Below are 19,602 nucleotides of genomic sequence, written 5' to 3'. Positions count from 1 at the left end.
CCTGAAGAAAAATATTTTCATGTGTTTTGGCACTCCCCGTGCCATCATAAGTGATGAAGGATCACACTTTGTCAACCACAATATAAAGGAGCTACTGTGCAAGTACAATATTCTCCACAAAGTAGCCACCACATACCATCCGCAAACAAATGGCCAAGCTAAAGTGTCCAATCGGGCAATGAAGCTTGATGATGCATTATGGGTATACCAAACCACATTTAAAACACTTATAGATATGTCCCCTTATGCGTTGGTACTCGGCAAGGCATGTCACTTGCCTTTGGAGCTGGAATATAAAGCATTGTGGGCGGTCAAGAAACTGAATTTCAATTTGAAGAAAGCAGGGGAAGCGCGGAAAGTGCAACTGGTCGAGCTAGAAGAATGGAGGAACAACGCATATGAAAGTGCGAAAATTTATAAAGAGCGCACCAAGCGCTGGCATGATCAAAGCATATGTAGTAAGAACCTCCAAGTCGGGCAGAAAGTCTTGCTTTTCAATTCACGTCTGCGACTCTTCTCGGGAAAGCTAAAGTCTCGCTGGTTCAGACCGTTCATAATTCGACAAGTACTTCCGCATGGCACGGTGGAATTATCAAATAACTACGGAACCAACATATTCAAGGTCAATAGGCAGCGAGTAAAGGCATACCATGGAGAAGACTGGCATCGCCAAGTCGACTCCATGGAATTAAGAAACCTTGAATGAAGAAGGAAGTAGGTGGTCCATGTGTTATCAGATGATCGCAATTTATCAGGGACGCAAAGTTTCGTAAAATCTCAAGTCTTCAGCTCTTTTCTCCATTACTCAGAATTATCCTTTACTATCTTTTCATTTTTCACTTCTATTGCTAAAAAAAAAATGCCTTTTATTTTGTTTAAAATAAGTTGACCCTCTCTTTGTTTTCATTTCAACGATCGAGGCGCTGGATTGAAATGTTACGCAAAGCAGCACTTATCTTATTCCATCACCGCAACCCAACGAAGAATGATTGCCGCAAGATGGATGCGTCAATACAATGCGGGCGACAGTGCTAAATTTGGGGGTGTACTCTTCCTTATCCTTACTTCAAATTTTGTGCTATCACATTGCATATTACTTTTCAAAGTTTTATCATCGCATCCTCCTTGACTACCGCAAATATATCACAAGTAGATAACTTTAGTAGCTTACCGCATGTATTATTTGCCAAGTATGATTTCAATGATGAAAAATATGCTTCTATCTCTTTCGTATGTACTAGAATCAACGTAAATCTTAGGATACTCACCTCATGAAATACTTCTTGAAGTTAGGGGTTTTCTAGCTTTCTTTCAAATTTTCTTTACAACGCATTCTATGACCATCACATGACTTATTTTAATCTTTTGGCAATGAGGACATTGTCGTATTTTAAATTCTAGGGGTGGGGTTTTTGTTTCGACTTACTACAAAATCATATTATTATCATATATATATATTATATTATTTGAATAACTTGCCACTGTCAACACAATGGGAAACTCATGTTGATAAGAGTTAAGTTGTGAAAGGCACTTACCCGTAGTTGGATGTCTGCATGACACACGTGGGGGCAAGCCAAAACGAAAGTAAGTCACCAGGATCAACGCATAAATAAATGACCATAACTCCACTGCCAAATTGGTATGAGTTTAATCTGAGAAAGAGTGCATTGCTTGTAGTTGGATGTTCGCATGACACCCGTGGGGTCAAGCCAAAATGAAGGCAAGGCACTCGAATCAGCACAAGATCAGAAAAATAGCAATGAAGAAACTTTTTGTGCAAGGATAAATCATTTGACACCCCGGTGGAAATTTTTCTTTTCGAAATAAATCATGCGATGTTCCGGAATTCAGTAAAGTCCTTTTGAAAGTTAAGCTTGCAATTCCTAAGTTTTAGAAGTATTTTAGGAAAATATTTGAATAAAACTTAAGGAAATTCTGGCATATAGGATTTGAATGAAGTATCCTTAAGAAATCTAGGGAAAGAACTTTGTGGCTAACTTGCTAAAGGAATCTTTAGCTTATGCTTGAGGACAAGCATTGTTTAAATTTGGGGGTGTGATAACGGGCAGAAATGTACGTTATCATAATGTTAAATCCTTAAACAATGTTGGATTGCGTTGATGAAATATATTAAATTGTGTCCATTAAGCGTAAATTCTATAATATTGCGGTCGCATGCGTCCAATGCATTAGAGCAGTTGATCTTTATATTTTTGTATAGAATAATGCGTTAACGCAATGCAAAGAATGCGATCATAGGAATACATTGGTCGAACGCAACTTCACCGCAAGACTTTGCGTTGATCGCAGCAAACATACACCCAAGAAGAATCACCGCAACATGGTGGGCACATCCGCACGAAAGGACAATTAAGATCGATGGAACAGAAAGCTAACGGTAGTCAGATCCAAATTAAGTTGACAGCCGATAATGGTCACAAAGTACATCCAGCTTTATCGGTGACAATTATCCGGTGCATCAGTCAGGAATTAAAGCTGTTCCATCTATACAACCAGGAGAGAGAAACCGCCTTTCACCTTTGATGCCCTATAAATACCAAGTGCATTCTTCAAAGAATGGGTTAAGCAGTCGATTACCTCATCACCATTACAAGTTCATACCTCTGTTCATAGTTTTCTTTTCCATTTTACGGGAGAGCAAGAGAAGAGTGGTGATGTCGGAGATTGTCCAAGGCAGCTCAAGAGAGAACCTTGGGGCATAAGAGCAGAGAGCGGGCTGACTCTCGCGAAAGCAAGAATATCTTTAGAGCACGAGTAGAAACAGTGTAACGCCTGGCAGCAAAATATTTCTCCAGGCTCTTTACTATACTTGCATTGTTATTTTGTACTTCATCTTATATCTATTCAATGGAAGTTCTATTTCTACATCTACTCACTTTCTTAATACACATGAGTAGCTAAACTAGTTGAATATGTTGAAAGAAACTAAGCTAACATGATCTAGGAAGTTCATTGCTTGTGATTGTCTTGTTTTATGTTGTGCAAAATACCCCTTTAGAGTTATTCGAGAGAGAATCTAAAGAAAGAACCTAATGTCTTGAGAGAGCTAGGTTAGAATCTGGACTCGAAAGAGCAAGATTAGGCTTGCATAAACAAGAGATAGGGACTTAGAGATAAGCTATGTTTGTCAACTTGCATCGCATAGAATGGTCACATATTTGTGTGAATGTCATGTTGTCATCGCATAAATAAAGATAGAGGTTTATGTGTAAACCCTATAGACTTATCGCATATTTATCGCATGTGTTAGCCTTAGAAGCCGTGGCATTCACGCCGAGAGGTGGTTTACTATTGTATGCATGTTGCATGATCACAAGGCATGAACACATCCTAGGGAGTGTTAGCCAAAAACCTTCTCAACCCGTTCACCACATATTCATCGTATTTCCCATTTAACAACTCTTTTCAAACTCTATCGCATTCATTATTATTTTCATTAACGCAACAACAACCCAACACTTATTTATTCAACTGGTTACCTCAAGTTTTCATAAAAATCTCCAACGCAACTATTTTCACGAGTCCATGTGTTCGACCCTGGACTTACCAGGAAACTCAGAGGAATTTACAATCGGATTCCTCTGGGGAAACTTGAGTTCACAACACAATCCACCAACATATATCATCCATAAAATCCACTTCATAAAATTCAAGCATCATGGCACCAAGAAAGCTACTGAGCTATTGATGATTTTCTTATAAACACAAGGCTTATCAACATTTTAATCAAAGCCAAATGATTTGATCGCACTATCAAATCTAATGTTCCACGATCTAGATGCTTGTTTCAGCCCATAAATGGACCTATTAAGCTTGCAAACTCTTTGCTCTTGATCTGGAACAATAAAACCCTCTAGTTGAGTCATGTAGATGGTCTTCTCAAGATTATCGTTTAGAAAGGCAGTCTTGACGTCCATTTGTCATATCTCATAATCATAAAATGTGGCTATGGACAGGAGAATATTGATAGACTTCAACATGACAACAGGTGAGAAAGTTTCCTCATAATCCACTCCCTCGACCTGGGTATAACACTTTGGCACGAGTCTAGCCTTAAAGATCTGCACCTTTCCATCTACACCTCGTTTTCTCTTGTAGATCCACTTACACCCATAGGTTTTATCCCATCAGGCTAATCCACAAGTTTCGAGATAGAATCGAAGTACATAGACTTCATTTCCTGATTCATGGCTTTAATCAATTCATCTTTGTCAACATCCTCCATTGCTTGCTTATAAGACAATGGATCCTTAACTCCATCATCAGACATGATGTTTTGGGCTTTAGTCAAACCCATGTAGCGTTCCGGTGGGTTTGCAACCCTCCCACTACGTCGAGGCAGTTTCAACTTTTGAGATGGTTGACTAAATGAACTGACATCAACAACTCTTGTTGATCTATCAATCTGTTCAACAACTCTTGTTGAACTCTCAGTAGTCTCACCAGAAATCTCAAGTAAAACAATCTTGCTTCATGGCTTATGATCCCTGATGTGGTCTTCTTCCAAGAAGATAGCATTTGTCAATACAAACACCTTATTCTCACTTGGATCATAGAAGTATCCACCCCTTGTTTCCTTGGAGTAGCCTACAAAAAGGCAAACTTTCAAACGCGGTTCCAACTTTTTAGGGTTAGCCACAAGCACGTGGGTCGGACATCCCCAAACCCTGAAGTGGCGTAAACTACCTTTACGACCTCTCCACAACTCAAAAGGAATTTCAGAAATAGTCTTTGAGGGAACGTTGTTCAAAATATAACATGTAGTCTCCACTGCAAATCCCCAAAACGTGTCTAGAAGATGAGCATAACTCATCATATACCGAACCATGTCCAACAGGGTTCTGTTTCTCTTTTCTGATACACCATTCTCTAAGGTGTACCTGGGACCAAAAGTTGGGACGTGATTTCTATTGGGTTTTATGTCCTAAAACTCGCAGTTTGTAAAATGATAAATATTTTCTATTGTCAATAAACTTATTATTGATTTTATAAATTGTATACATGAAAGTCTAAATCCAATAAATTAAGATCGATGACTATTACATGAGTACTTGAACTTTATGTAGAGACATAAGAGTGGATCAAATTCGAGTAAATAGTCAAAATGGTCTATAGTATATGAATAAGGTTGGGTACCTTATTCTGGTAACACTATTGGATGTGGCCTACTCTGTAGTTGTTACAAAGAGTTGTAAAGTGCTACATACGAAGTGATCATAATTCGTACATGTTATGACATGAGGAGTGGGAGTGTCCTAGTAATGAAGCATGTTGAACTACGCGATCGTTTAGTGTGCATGTCTTTTATTAAACGACGAGCATCAAATACTCAATGCGATCGTTTACCCCAAGTGTCCACGCATCGAGCAACAAACGCTACACGATCGAGTGAACTCTTTACCCCATCGTTTAGCATTAGCTAAACGATCATTTAGTAAATACTACACGATCGGACAGAATCATTTCTACACGATCGTTTAGCTTGGGCTACACGATACGACCAACCTTTGGTCTTCTTCCTCGATGAAAACTACATCTCCATGCTTTGAAACTTCATCACGAGTGACTCAAAAAACTTCAAACACTTTGAATACAGACTCGATTGCTTGTTAATTATGCCCAAAAACATAGGGGCCCTTACAAATTAACACTTTGTAAACTCAAAGAAGGCTTTAAACAAAGGCAACCATCCCATAAACATCCATCAACACATCCACAAACACATTTAACTCTTAAACGCATTGTAGAAAAACTTAAAACCCATCACAACTGTAAAAGAACTTCAATACAACAATGGAATTTGGAATATCAGAACAACTTGGTTCTGATATCAATTGAATGAAATCAAAAACAGAGATCTCCATGAGCAGTGGAAGTAGATCGTTCCAAATTTCAATCAAAATGAACACAACAATTACAATCTTAAATGGAAACATACAGATTATGCATCAATAGAAATTACAGCATGCTACACGAAATTGCAAAGGATAGAGTATGCATACCTTTGAAGAACCATTCTTCAAGTATCCCTCAAACAATTTCCAATGCGTCCACAGCAACATTCGAACACAACGAAAAAAACACCAACAACATGAACAACCAAAAGCTCCTTGAACCCAATCGAGTCCAACTCGATTCATGAACGGATGTAAAACACCACCACAAGTGTTACTTTGGTATTCTCGGTGTGAGAATCCAGAAGTTGTGGGCTCTGTATGATCTTGGATTGAGGAAGAAAGGAGGTATACGATGGAGTAGACGATCGAGTAAGTGAGAGATAAGAACACTGTCTATCGCATAGACGATGTACTCGATCGTTTAGTAAACGAAAGTTTATCGCATAGACTTTGCGACTCGATCGTGTAGCAACAATCTGTTGGGATTGGTGTCCTAATTCTACCGGAGTCTCGTTGTTTTGTAAAGATACACATTGTTCAATAAATAAAATAAGTGTTATTTAATTCTGGCATTTACTCATATCCAATAAACAAAGCTCCTTGGTTATCTTATGTAAACTTAAACATGTATATGTGATATACAAGTGGATCATGCCTTAAGTGATAACCTAAATCGGTCTGTAGTATGAAGGATTAAGGTGGGATACCTGATTTTGGTGACACTATGGATTATGGCCCACTTTGTAGAGGTTTGCAAGTGTTGTAAACTACTACAGATGGTAGATCCTGACCATCGTGTGGAGACGTGGAGCGGGGGTGTCCATACAAAGAGTTTGTTATAAGACCTGGACGACGAGATGACTAGACTTTGTATATAACGTTGTTGATACTAGAGACTTTCATCAAACGACATAGGTGACACGACCTCAATCCTGAGTGTTTTGGAAACTTCTGCCTTTGAGGGCGGTCCTTTGATTAGTATGGGTGAGAGTGGCCAGATTGTCAACTCAACATGCCTACTTTTGGGACTTGTCTGATTGGGAGCTAGGAACTCAATCACAAGATGAAATTCACTTATTTCCCGAAGCAGGGATAAGTATAGAGATTGCTCCCTTAAGGGATGATTTTGGGGCTTGAACATAGTGGCAACAACTTCTCTTTGGAAGAGAAGACTTAGTCATAATAGGACTATGTAATCATAGTAGGACTATGACTTATGTTTATTAGAGGGATTAGTGGTACTTAAGGAGACAAATGTAACTCAGGGGATAACGTTATTGGCCAGCTATACTTACGAGTGATTTGTGAAGGGTTGTCGTGCTGTTGATTGGTTAAGATGGACCATAATATATCTGTAGTAAGGAGAGTTCAGTTGTTGGTCTTTAATGGAGTGTCTACCAGTTAAGATCTTGGATTTCGTGACTAAAGATTTTAGTCAGTTATTCATGTGCCGTTGGAGCTTCGGAGCTACAGGCCCATGAGGTCCCCTTGGTAGCTTGGATTCTGTTGAGGATCAGTTTTGGTGTTGATTTGAAATGTTCAAATTGACAAGAGGTATTTTGATTATATATGATATAATCGGTGTGATGTATAAGATATATCTAGTGGGGATTGATGTAAATTAGATTTACATTAAGTACCATGGAATAGAAAAAGACTATGTAATATGAGATGAAATATTAAAACTATAGGTTATAATATAGTATGATAAGTTGGTTATCATTTATGTTTATAATAATATTAATTATTGAATAATTAATACTTTTTCTTTTAAATAACCAAAGTAGTGGGTGGTTATTGGATCATGGTAACCGTGAGTTTAAAAAGGAAAGTGGTTTCCTATTTTGAAAAGAGGTTTTTCAAAAGATTGAAAAAGGTTTTTGAGTTTTCTCTCGCGAAAAAGAAACTCACGAAGTCATCAAGTAAATACAGATTTACTAAACGACGGTCGGGCGAGCTAACGATCGTGCAGGGTAACGATCGCATAGTTTTGTTAGACGATGTTGGCTCAAAGTAACGATCGTGTAGTGTCTGTAGGCGACAGACCGAGCTAACCGATAGAGCTAAAGCGATCGCATAGCTTTATTTACATGATTGGGCATCGACTTATACGATAGGTCTCCACATGTACTTGCCCAATCGTATACGCGATCGTTGTTTCCTCCATTCGTCTGCCTCATACCAAGTCCGAACAGAGCCCACCCTCTGGATTCCCGCATCAAGAATACCAAGATTGCCTTGTTGGTGGTGTCAGACTTAACTCGACACCATTGAGGTTTTCTAGAGGCTGTTCGTGGTGTTGTGGAGGCCGTTCATTGTTTCGGAGGAGTTCGTGACCGAGGAGATCGTTGAGGACGAGAGCTTAGTGTTCGTGCGGTGTTGCGGTCGTGTAGATCGGGCGTTCGAGGCTGCTATTGTTTGAGCGTTCGTGCGCATCGAAGCGTGGAGACGTTTCTGCCTATGTGTGTTGAGTTTGCTTTCTATGCATTTGTATTGTTCATGCTGTAATTTCTACATTTAAATTATTTGCATAACTGCTTGTTTTATATTCGACTGTAAATATATGTTCATTCATGATTGTAATTTGGAATAGTCTTGTTCCGCTGCTCATGGAAATCTCGATTCCAATTTCCTTCATGATCAACGAGTAATTATCTTATAGTCAACTCTAAACGATCGTGTATGCTCTCAACGGCTATCGCTTAGTAAAAACTATTTTTACCTGATAGCCTTTTTTCGTGAGAAATTTGTGAATGAAATCAACTTCTAATTTTGGAAAAGAATTTTCCATTTATTTCACGGTTACCATAAAACTTCCAATAACCTCCCACTCAAATCGGTTATTAGAGAAAAATAATTAATTATTATATAATTAATATACTATAAATAAATATGATAACCAACTTATCATATTATATTTATAACCTATAGTTTTAATATTTCATCAGATGAAACATATAAACCATAGTTCTTTTTCTATTTTATGGTACTTATTATAAATCATATTATATTAATTCCTTCAATTAATGTATCTAATACATCACACCAATTATATCACATATAATTGAATTTCCTCTTGTTAATTTGAACACTTCAAACTAACCCAAAATCTGATTCTCAATTCTTAGCTTACACCAATTTTCTCAGTAACCAAAAAATTTTGGGTTAGTTTCAATTCTATTAAAATTTTGGTTGCTGAGAAATTTGGTGTAAGCTAAGAATTGAAAAATTAAGAGAAACAAAAAAATATCTATATGAACAAAAAAAATGACAGGACATGACACCTAAGCTCAGAGCAAGGAAGACAGTTAGAGGAGCGGTTTGAGATCCTCAAGTTCAGCATCCACAAGTCCAAGATCTTCCTCTGCCAGGGGTGCAGGAAAAGAGGGCTGGTGGAAGTCAAACTGTCCCGACAACTTCAAATCCACCTATGGCTCAAGTTAATGAGAAAGCAATGGAAGCAAGAATTAGGGAAGTTGTGACATTCTCCATGATGGATAGACTGCAAGATTTAATCCACAATGCAATGGGAGGGCAGACCACTCAGGATCAGACTCGGCAGGAAAAAGTACCACTAGTTCAACTGCACCAGACCCAGCCATAGGGTCAGAACATGAAGGATCTGTCCCATGTGGCTAAAAACTTGAGGGATTTCAGAAAGTTTGACGCCCGCCCCTTCGATAGATCGTTGAGGGATCCTACGAAGGTAAAGATGTGGTTTTCCTCGATCGAGACGATCTTTCGTTACATGAGGTGTCCGGAGGAGCACAAACTCTGTTGTGCAGTTTTTATGTTGACAGACAACGCAGAGATATGGTGACGTTCAACAGAGAAAATGATTGACACAAATGGAGGATCTGCGTCGTGGGATCAGTTTAAAGAGCGTTTTTACAAGAAGTATTTCTTTGCCAACACTCGGTATAACAAGCAAGCAAAATTCCTAAATTTGAAGTAGGGAGTTATGTCAGTAGAAGAATATGAGCAAGAGTTTGACAAGTTGTCCCACTTTGCCCCTGTGCTGGTAGCCATCGAGGTAGTGAGGATAGAGAGGTTCGTTCAGGGTCTGAGGGGCGGATTGTGAGATATGGTGCATACCCTTGGTCTCAAGACTCACGCTGCGGCACTACAAGCAGCCGTGAGGATAGATGCTGATTCCCAAGAGGGGAATAAGTGTGGGAAATTGTTGGGAATAAGGACCTCTGTAGGGTAGAAAAAAAAAGCATAGCAGAAGACTTCTGAGCCTCAGCAAAAGAATGGGAGCACAGATAGAACTCCACGATATTGGAGGCAACAAGGCCCCCAACCTGTAGCTATGAAAGAGGAAGAGTCGGTCTGTAACTCATGTGGAAAGCGTCATTGGGGTCGTTGCTTAGTTGGAGTAGGGGTGTGTTATCGTTGTGGACAAGAAGGGCATATGGCATATGGGTGCCCTTTTAGGAGCTCTACAGATGGTAGGGACCAACCTTTAGGGCTCAGACCAAGGGGGTTCAAGTGGACAGCAACTGCGGAATAGGAGCAATGCCACCACTTGACATGAGACGGAGAGGTCAGACGCTGTGGTGAAAGGTGCACTTCTCATTCTAGGTCCTAACACCCTAGGGTTATTTGAGTCTATGTTTCCTTGCATTCTTTCGTACCTTCAATTTTTAAAAGATGCTAAGATAGTATGAAAGGCCATGTTTGCTCTGTTTTCTCTATACAAAGTTATTGTTTTGGCACGTGAAAAGAAGAGGGCATGTTAGGTTCGTTGCCATAAAGGAACATAGTTGTAACTTTGGTAGTTTTGGACATGTAAAGTTTCAAGTTATTTAGTCATAGATTGGATGGTCAAGAACCACATTGGTTCAGATTGTTTCTATATGGAGAGTGGATATTCCCAATATAGATGTATGAATCATGAAGGTCTTTATCTTAAAAGNTTCTCATTCTAGGTCCTAACACCCTAGGGTTGTTCGAGTTTATGTTTCCTTGCATTCTTTCGTACCTTCAGTTTTTAAAAGATGCTAAGATAGTAGGAAAGTGGATATTCCCAATACAGATGTATAGATCATGAAGGTTTTTATCTTAGAAGTTGTCAAAAGAAAAAAAAAAAATGGTTATAGCTATTATGAGGTTATGGTGATGTATTTTGGATTGATAAATGCTACAGTATCTGGGGACCTCAAGAATCTCATTTAAGTGAGATTTTCAGATGCTTTAATAGGAGGGGCTAATCGGTGGTATGCGATTGTTTTAAGATTTAAAGAGTAATATGAAACTGTCTCAGAATTATCAGTCTGAAGAAGCAATTTGGGGATGAGATGAGGACAAGTATCATAAGCCCTATAAGGACTTGAACTTTCGAGGACAAAAGTTTTTTATGGCGGGAAGATGTAACGACCCAATTTTCTTTTTCTTTTGATATTTTAACTTAATTACCTTAAATTATTTGGGTGTTATTTTAAGTATTGAGGCAAAAATTGAACTTTGGGTTAAGATAATTCAATTTAAAATTGTATGGGTGTTATTTTGTTAATTAAATGTTGAAATTTATTTGAGGGAAGTTTGATAAATGAATGAGAAATTTGAGATTTAATTAATTCGTTACATTAATTCCAATTTAATTATCTTGGAATTAATTGGAGTTATATGAATTTCATCTGGAGTTATTGTCAAAGTTAAATTCAATTTGGAGCAGAAGTGGTTAATTTTGAATTGGAATTAAGAGATTGATGGTTATAGATGGATTTAGAGTTATTGTCAAAATTAAATTCAAAATTATGCAAGCTAATTGTCGGATCGTTATAGATGGAAAGAATGTAACATCCTATGTATTCGTAATTTTGAATTAAATTCACAATACACGGGAATGTAACATCCCATGTGAATTTAATTCACAATAAATTGATCACTAGCATTTTTAAACTTTAAAGTTATTTTTGCAACGAGGTATTAACGAGTTTTGTTCATATACTAATGGTGAAAGTATTTTTGAACGTCTTTTCAGTTAAGAATAGTATTTTCGAACTTTTTTTCAGTTAAGGATATTTTTGAAAATTTTGAAAGTGTAGAGGTATTTTTTAAACAAAAATTTCAACGGTTTCCATCCAAAAACTAACGACAAAGGCAATTTTGAAATTTTTGAAAGTTCATGGATATTTTTGACACAAAGTACAAAATTAAATAATATTTTTTATAATTTAACCATATAAATAAGATTTGATGACATTAGAAAAGTAAAATAGGAGATATAAAAATAACTTAATTTCATTTGTCCTTTTAGGCTTTTTTTTTTTTTTTAAATCTCTCTTACTTTTCTCTAGTGTTATCCTCTTGAACAGTTACAACTATTTGTATCTATCGGACTCAACAAACACATACATTCGAAGATCGTGCCCCATCTTGAAGATTTGTATGCAAGTGAAAATGTCAAATTTTAATTTATAATTTTAAAATAGTATTTAATCGACTAAAAGAAAAAAAATGCAATGCCAATATGCACGTTTTATTTTCTAAAAAACCACAATGTAATAACCAAAACAAAAACAGAATTATAAATTAAATTGTTTGTGTTATAACTACAAACTTCCTAAATTTCAAATATACCTAAAATTAATGTAGAATATAAATAAGATTTGATGACATAAAAAAAATAAAATAATGCATACAAAAATAACTTAATATTATTATTCTTCCATCTTGGATATTCTTTTTATCTCTCTTGCTTTTCTTATTTTTCTAATCTTTTTGTCAAAATGGTTTTTCTTCAACTATCTGCACTTTTTTCTCTCTCTAAAATTGGACTTCCTCATTCTAACTTTGTTTCTCTATTTAAAACTTTCTTTTTCAAACTTTTGTCAATCCACTAATTTGAAAATATTAATAAATTTTTTATGTCCAAAATATTTACTTTTTCTTTATAACCTTTTTGTTAATATTTTCTAAACTTAAAAGAGGAAATATTTAGATGAGAAAAACGAACACAACTTTATTTAGACTGGATTTTTTATTTTTCACTCAAAGGATCCCAAACAAACAATTGAGTTTTAAAAATAAAAATAATAAATTTATTACTAAATTAAGTCGTTCCAATATAGCTATTTTTACAATGTTTAAAATGACGATATCGACGAAAATATCAAAATCTTAATTTTACGAAAATTTTTCGATAGAAATATTAAAAAAAAAAATCGATTTTGATGGATGTTTCTTAAAAATTTATAAAAACAAAAAATTCGAAAATATCAATAAATAAATTTTTTATGATTTTCGAACAAGTTAACATGAAAATATCGGCAATACATCGATATGGTTGAATGTTTTTGCACTATTGATTCGCATATAAGCTTCTTCAATTTATATCAATAATTCATTTAGCAGTTATTGTAAGTGATATTGTGACGACCTAAATAAATTATTTTTAAAAAACAATCAACAGATTTTTTGTTTCTTTTAAAATTAAATACGGTTGACGTTTTAGCCAGAGGTATGGCTGCAACAAATCCATTTAGTTACCGAGACATAACAACTTTCCGGCGGGTTTTGAAAGCCGGTGCCGGAGCAGCCAACAAGCAAAGAACAAGATCGGAAAAAGCTTTAACAATGAATTTATGGGTATCCTTCGGATTCAACCGAAGATAGCAAGACAAAAGCTCTCGCAAAAACTCTGAATCGCTTCTCACATCCTCCAATTCTCGAGCTTCCACCATCTCCTGCATCGACCGCCGGAAGTCGGCATAAGGGTCCATCGAGTATTTCGGGACTTCTAGACCTTCTGAAACGATGGTGTCGTCGGGTCGGCGGCGGGAGGCGGAGGAGTATTCGAAAATGGAGTTGGAGCGGCCGGGGGAGGAGAAGAAGAAGCGGCCGGGAGGCAAGGATGGCGGCAAGGTCGTCGGAGATGGAATCGGCGCGTCGGAGGAGGTGGAGAAGAAGTCGTCGTCATCATCGTCGGCAGTGGAGGAAATGGGATTGGAGGTGAAGTAGCAGTCAGAGGTTGGGGTGTGGGCGGCGATGACGGCGGGCGGCGGTGAGAATTTGAGTTTGGAGAAGAAGAATGGACGTTGTTGAGGAATTTAAGATTGGACATTTTTTAGATGACTTTTAGTTGTTGCAATACAGCGAGAGGGGAGATTTAAACAAACAAAAAGTGGTCTTAGCTATAAATAAGTTAAAAATCAGGATGTTTTACGAAAATATGAATAAAATGTCAACATCAATGACGATTTTTTTAGTTAAGTTGTAAATTTAATGTTTATTTGGTTTGAAAAATTAAAGTTTAATCCATATAATACTTGATATGTATATACATATCATGTCTATAGACTATTTTATGAGACTTCTGTAAAACTAGAGATGTCCATTTTCTTACGGAGAAGGGTCCCGTAGGACCCCGCCCCGAACGGGTAGGGATTCCCCGATTAAACGGAGAATGAGAGAGGGAGTGGAGGAAACAAATTTTCCCAGAGCTAAACGGGACGAGGACGTGGAATAGCTTCTACATATTTATTTAGTATAATTATCTAATGTTATGTATTATTATTATTATATATAATATTACATAATTTTAAATTTGATTATTTATTGGAAAGATAATGAATATATTTAAATTTAGATTATATATGTGATTAATTTTATTTATATTTATTTCTTTCTACTAAAAAATTAATTAGCTTTTTTAGGCCAAAATTTGAGTAATTTATCTTTAAATTTAAATTATCATATAAAACTAACCATAATAAATAATTTAATGATAAAGTTAATTATTTAATTAAAATTTGCTAACATTAGTGATTTAAATTAATTGACTTTTTACAACAAAAAAAAAGTAACGAGAATAATTTCCCATGGGAACCCGATCCACGCGAATTTCCTGCCGGGAATCCCGCCCCGATCTCGTAGGGAATTTCACGGAGATGGAAAATGAAATGGGAAGCGGAGACGGGGAATGGCATCCGGCCCCACCCATGGACATCTCTATGTCAAACTTTATAGATTAAATTTTAATTTATAAACATATGAACTAAATTTTAATTTTCTCCGAATCATAAAGATCAAATTTGTAATTTAACCCTAATTTTTTAAGCAAACAAGCCGTTCTAAAACTTTTTATTAGTATTATGATATTTAAATTAGTATTATTTGATTGATATATTTATGTTATATTTCGTCAATTTTATTATAAAAAAATGTCAATTCACCTCATAGCATATGAAAATATTGATATCTACATAGTATATCTTTATACCTTGGGTATAGACCGCTATTATGCTTTTTATTAGGAAAATAGTTCGGTGAACCACTCTAAACCTGTCAAAGTTGTTTCAATTTTTATTCTCAATTTTTAGTTTAATTTAATTTAGTTATGTTAACCTTCAAATTTAAAAAATCTTACAATTTTTATCCAAGCTTCTTTTCAAAATTTCTAAGTTTTGATAAAATTATTTTACGGTTAAAAAAACATTGACATATACTAAATTTTTTACTACTCATCCAATCATCTCGAACTTGTGTATTTTTATGCAATTCGAGGGAGCTGAATTCAATCATTAACCAATTTTGTTTTTTTGTTTTTGCTTTTAAAAATTAAACTTATACACTCTACCTCCCCCTCTAAATTTGTTCAAGAAAATAATAGTGGTAAGATACTAGTGATCAGATAAGTATTACTCCTTTCAGATCAACTAATGACGTGCAATTACAAGAAATTATCGTAAAAATCATAGTTACAGTGATCGGACATCACCCAGCCTGTCAGATAAAGACTAGTATAATCACTCTAGTCCAACCAAAACGACATTATAGATGTTAAATAAAACTCATCTGTATTAAAATAATGTTCTCATTTCGTATAATTAAATGCACCCTTGGTCTCATGATTTTTCCATATATAGAGAGAGATTAGGCGTCGATTGATCGATATGTTGTGGTATACTTTATATGTTATAGTCTTAAAAGAGAAAAGTCCCATCTTTTTTAATCAGTGTTGCGAAAACTATATCAAGTTGTTTATTATTATCATTTCCTTTAATTTGCAACCTTTTTAAAAATATTTCCAACCTCCGAAAATCAACACAAATTATTAAGGGCACAATTTGGCATATTCCAAAGAAATAAAAATTCATGAAATCCGATTGAAGATCCTACAATTTGTAAGTAGTTGTACCCACTGCATCTTTTTTTTAGAATTATTTTATATGTTAATCCAAAATATTTAGAATGGTTTTCAAAATGAATCAACTTAATTATAAATATAATTAAACGTCAATCTTTTTGCTCAAATATTTACTGTGACCTCTATGTTTTTAGTAAATGTAATTAGAAAGGTGAAAAATTTTGGACCTACAACAAAATTTCCACGACAGTCGAGAGGGGGGTGGGTAAAAACTATAGATATGACAAATTGAAGGGCCCCATTGCTATATGTTATATTTGAGGGTGCAGTCTAATATTTGGAAGTTTCAATTGAGGGAGATAGATGGATAATAGTGATGAAAACGACAGCAAGAGGTTATAAAAATTTTAAAGCATGCAGCAGCAACGTTTTTTTTTACCATTACTGTGACATACAAGTTGTTAAAACAGTGAAACAAGACCCAAATTTTGGATGCATGTTGCTTTCGATAGTGACGTTTCCTAAGGCCAATATGGGAAGAATCTATTGACTGTTGTATTTGCTTTTTACTCCAACCAAAACTTCCCATAATTGAACTCATCATTTTTCAAAAAAAAACGAAAGGCAGTGACAAAAAAAAAATGCCTGCAAGAAACTGGTGATTTCTAAAATTGATGTGGGATTGATTGTCATGCATATAATTCAATGTTAAAATTGAGTCAAAAGAGAGCGTACTGTTGGATTGTGATTGGGAAACAACGAGCCTGCTCTTTTCTCTGCTGCAGCTTTCGTATGGCAGCAGCTCTTCTCAGGTGCAGGGCCAACACCATTTCAACATACGCTACTTTTCCAAATTTTCAAAACTGGACTGCTCGTTGTTATATTCTATGCTTGCATGTGAAGCTTTAGCTTGGTCCATTTCATACGTCTTATTCACCTGTTCATTTATTCAGCTAACATGGGATCTTTATTGAAATGTGTTTGATGCCCCATCTTTTTTCCAAAGTTGGATTACTGCAAAACACAAACAAACAAGCTCAAAACGGTACTATACAATGGAAACAACAACCCCAGCTCACGGTGGCGCTTTATTAATGTTCTCATTGAGCCTGGCGGCTTCTGTTATGGACAAAGCCACACCACCAGGATGGACTGCGAGCCTTGCATTGTGTCTCAGCTCTGCACTCATCACCCCTTCTGCATCTTGCTTCGTCACCACTTTATCCGCTGGTAGCCTCATTGCCGCATCCTGATATAAAGTCTAGCCATCAGTTCTTTAAGTAAACATTTGGCTTCAATGCTTGTTTATCATATAGAAAGTCATGTATTCAAAAGACCTGGTTTTTTAAGCCAATATAGTAGCGAGCAAGAAGTCACAGAGAAAGTTATAAATACAACTATAATATGAAAATACACATCGCCCTTAGAAAGTGTGGGATCTATAAATACTTAGGAATACTAATTTATAGTATGAACAAAGAGAATATAGTTCTTCCATAGCACCTATAGTAGGGTGTACAACAGTTGGTCGGAATCGATTTTCCGATCAAACCCCACCGAACCAACTATGATCCGTTTAGTAAATGTTCAAACCGACCTCAACCGTCGGACCTATAATATGGTCCTCCCATGGATTTTTTTCCCAAACCAATGCCGATCGAGCACCTCTTCTTCTTCGACTGACCGCCTTCGATTCGATTGGTTTTGGTCGGCCAATTCGATTTTTTTTATTTTTTGGTCTAACCTATAGGGTCTTTGTGTTCAAATCCCTTTGTATAATTGGATAGTCAGTCACTGGAGTTGAACTAAATTTCCAAGCCCAAGGGTGACATTCTAAGCCCAAGAATGAGTCAGTTGTTGGACTTGGACTATTCAAGCCAGGGGGCACATTCTGAGCCCAGGAGTGAGAACGGGTGAAGAATATAAATAAAAAGTTCAGAACTGTGTTTACCATTTGACTTTTTAATTTTTGAAAATTAAACCCCCGCTTCTACCTTCAATTTCTTTGTTATGTTATCCACTTTTGGACTTAAGTTTTGGAATTACTAAGAACTTTTGTTTTTTTTTTTTTTTTTTCTTTTTATGAAAAAGAAAATTCATGGTAAAAAACTTGGAGAGAAACCGACCTAAGTTTTTAAATCGCTATGAAACGAAACGGAACCTAAATTTTTAAGAACTTAATTTTATTTTTGAATTTTGGAATTCAAAGGTTTCTTGCACAAAAGTGCCAGTTATGGTAAAGAAAGTGTGAAAAAACAGCACAAGTAAAGAAAGAACAGAGAACTAAAAATGAATTGTTTAGCAAGATCTTTAACAAAAGATGCCTAAACATATCACAACCTATAAGTTCAGTGATAGTCAAGTTTTCTAAAGTCCATTGGTTGATCATTCCGTTTTTGGTATTTTATTTTATTTTAAATTAAGCCTGTAAACAAGTACACCCTCACTCACAACGAAAACAGAACCGAAGTGCTGCAAACACTAGTTGTTTTGGGTTTTGTTAGCTCATACGCACCATTAGGATGTCTTTCAGTTTAATCTTATCTTCATCCTTGCTAACCCCAGCATTGAAAGAAGCAGCTGACTGAGCGCTGGCTGCGAGTCCACCCGGTATCACGAAGTTGCTCCCTGTTGCCCTCACCTCTGCTGCTTGAATGGCAGCAGCATCACTCTCGTCGACCGGTTTATCACCTGCAGTGTGGGCGGTTGCTTCAAGAGCTTGTCCTATGGTGACCGCATTCTGCACTACAGCGGCAGCTCCAAAAAAGGGCGTAGGCTCCACAAACTGCCCAACGATCTGCACATGGAAACAAGCAAATCAAAACAATTATAATTAATGCAGACAAGAATATGTTTGAGATTCAAACCAAAAGACAAACATAATTAAAAGTTAAAAGAGTCTAGAAAAGAGGACCTGTCCGGCAACTGTTTCAGTGATGATGCGGCTTCCTGGGATATCGGTCTCTTTGACGGCAACTCCTTGGTCTCTGGCCGCATCACTTACATCCTCATGGCCGACGAAGCCAGAACGCTCATTCCGGGAGGCAGCAGACTGCATGGTTGCGGCAGGGCCACCCTTCTGGGTTTGACCGAACACCATAGTCTCGGCCGTTTGCATCATGTCAGCGTCCACCGGCGATATAACCTTAGAGGCAAGGTCTCCAGTGACATTGAAAACGTCCCCGTACTTGATAGGTTCTTGATGTTCGTGCCGGCGTGGCTGTTCTTGGCTCATTTTCTTTCACAAAGTGGAGGATACTGAAAGTCTGAAACAATCTGAGCAGATGGAAGAATGTTGCCGGTCAAGGGAGAGGGGCTACAACGGTGGTTGTTGGAAAGGGGGGTTAATGACACGTGGGTTCGGCCAGACACGTGTTGAATTCTATTAACCTGTATGTTACAGGTGTCATTAATAGAGACGAAGAGTTGTTCAGGCTTCAGGATCACAAGGTACCAGCATGCCACTGTAACAGATGGCAGCTTAAGCATAACGTAAATGTTCTTGTTCAATACTTTTCGAACTCATTAACTATTTCTACCTTTCAAATTTGACATCCTCACCATCTGTCTGAAAGCCATTCCTGTAGT

The 19,602-nt window shown here is 36.6% G+C and overlaps 2 protein-coding genes across 2 annotated transcripts; both read right to left on the bottom strand.

Moving 5' to 3' along the window:
- Nucleotides 1-13,411: 13,411 nt before the first annotated feature.
- LOC120068573 (transcription repressor OFP12-like) lies at nucleotides 13,412-13,989 on the bottom strand. The gene is given in 4 exon segments (XM_039020388.1): nucleotides 13,412-13,765; nucleotides 13,767-13,810; nucleotides 13,813-13,956; nucleotides 13,959-13,989. Coding segments are annotated over 4 exon segments (573 nt in total).
- A 2,508-nt stretch (nucleotides 13,990-16,497) lies between these two features.
- On the bottom strand, nucleotides 16,498-19,534 carry LOC120068554 (late embryogenesis abundant protein D-34-like). The gene is made up of 3 exons (XM_039020370.1): nucleotides 18,929-19,534; nucleotides 18,530-18,811; nucleotides 16,498-17,263 (listed from the first exon to the last, which is right to left on the bottom strand). The coding sequence occupies exons 1-3, from the start codon at nucleotides 19,247-19,249 to the stop codon at nucleotides 17,090-17,092; spliced, it is 777 nt and encodes a 258-aa protein (XP_038876298.1). The 5' UTR covers nucleotides 19,250-19,534; the 3' UTR covers nucleotides 16,498-17,089.
- Between the last annotated feature and the right edge of the window lie 68 nt (nucleotides 19,535-19,602).

The sequence above is a fragment of the Benincasa hispida genome, chromosome 12 (assembly GCF_009727055.1).
Source record: "Benincasa hispida cultivar B227 chromosome 12, ASM972705v1, whole genome shotgun sequence".
NCBI classification, from domain to species: domain Eukaryota; kingdom Viridiplantae; phylum Streptophyta; class Magnoliopsida; order Cucurbitales; family Cucurbitaceae; genus Benincasa; species Benincasa hispida.
The sequence above is the reverse complement of the archived record's forward strand: the minus strand, read 5'-3'. Positions and strand labels throughout refer to the sequence as shown.

Excerpts from the sequence above, each read along its gene's own strand:
- LOC120068554 (XM_039020370.1), bottom strand. The coding sequence starts at position 19,249 with ATGAGCCAAGAACAGCCACGCCGGCACGAACATCAAGAACCTATCAAG. Across the intron at positions 18,812-18,928 it reads CTGAAACAGTTGCCGGACAG|ATCGTTGGGCAGTTTGTGGA; the intron begins GTCCTCTTTTCT and ends TTCCATGTGCAG. Across the intron at positions 17,264-18,529 it reads AACTGAAAGACATCCTAATG|GATGCGGCAATGAGGCTACC; the intron begins GTGCGTATGAGC and ends ACTTTATATCAG.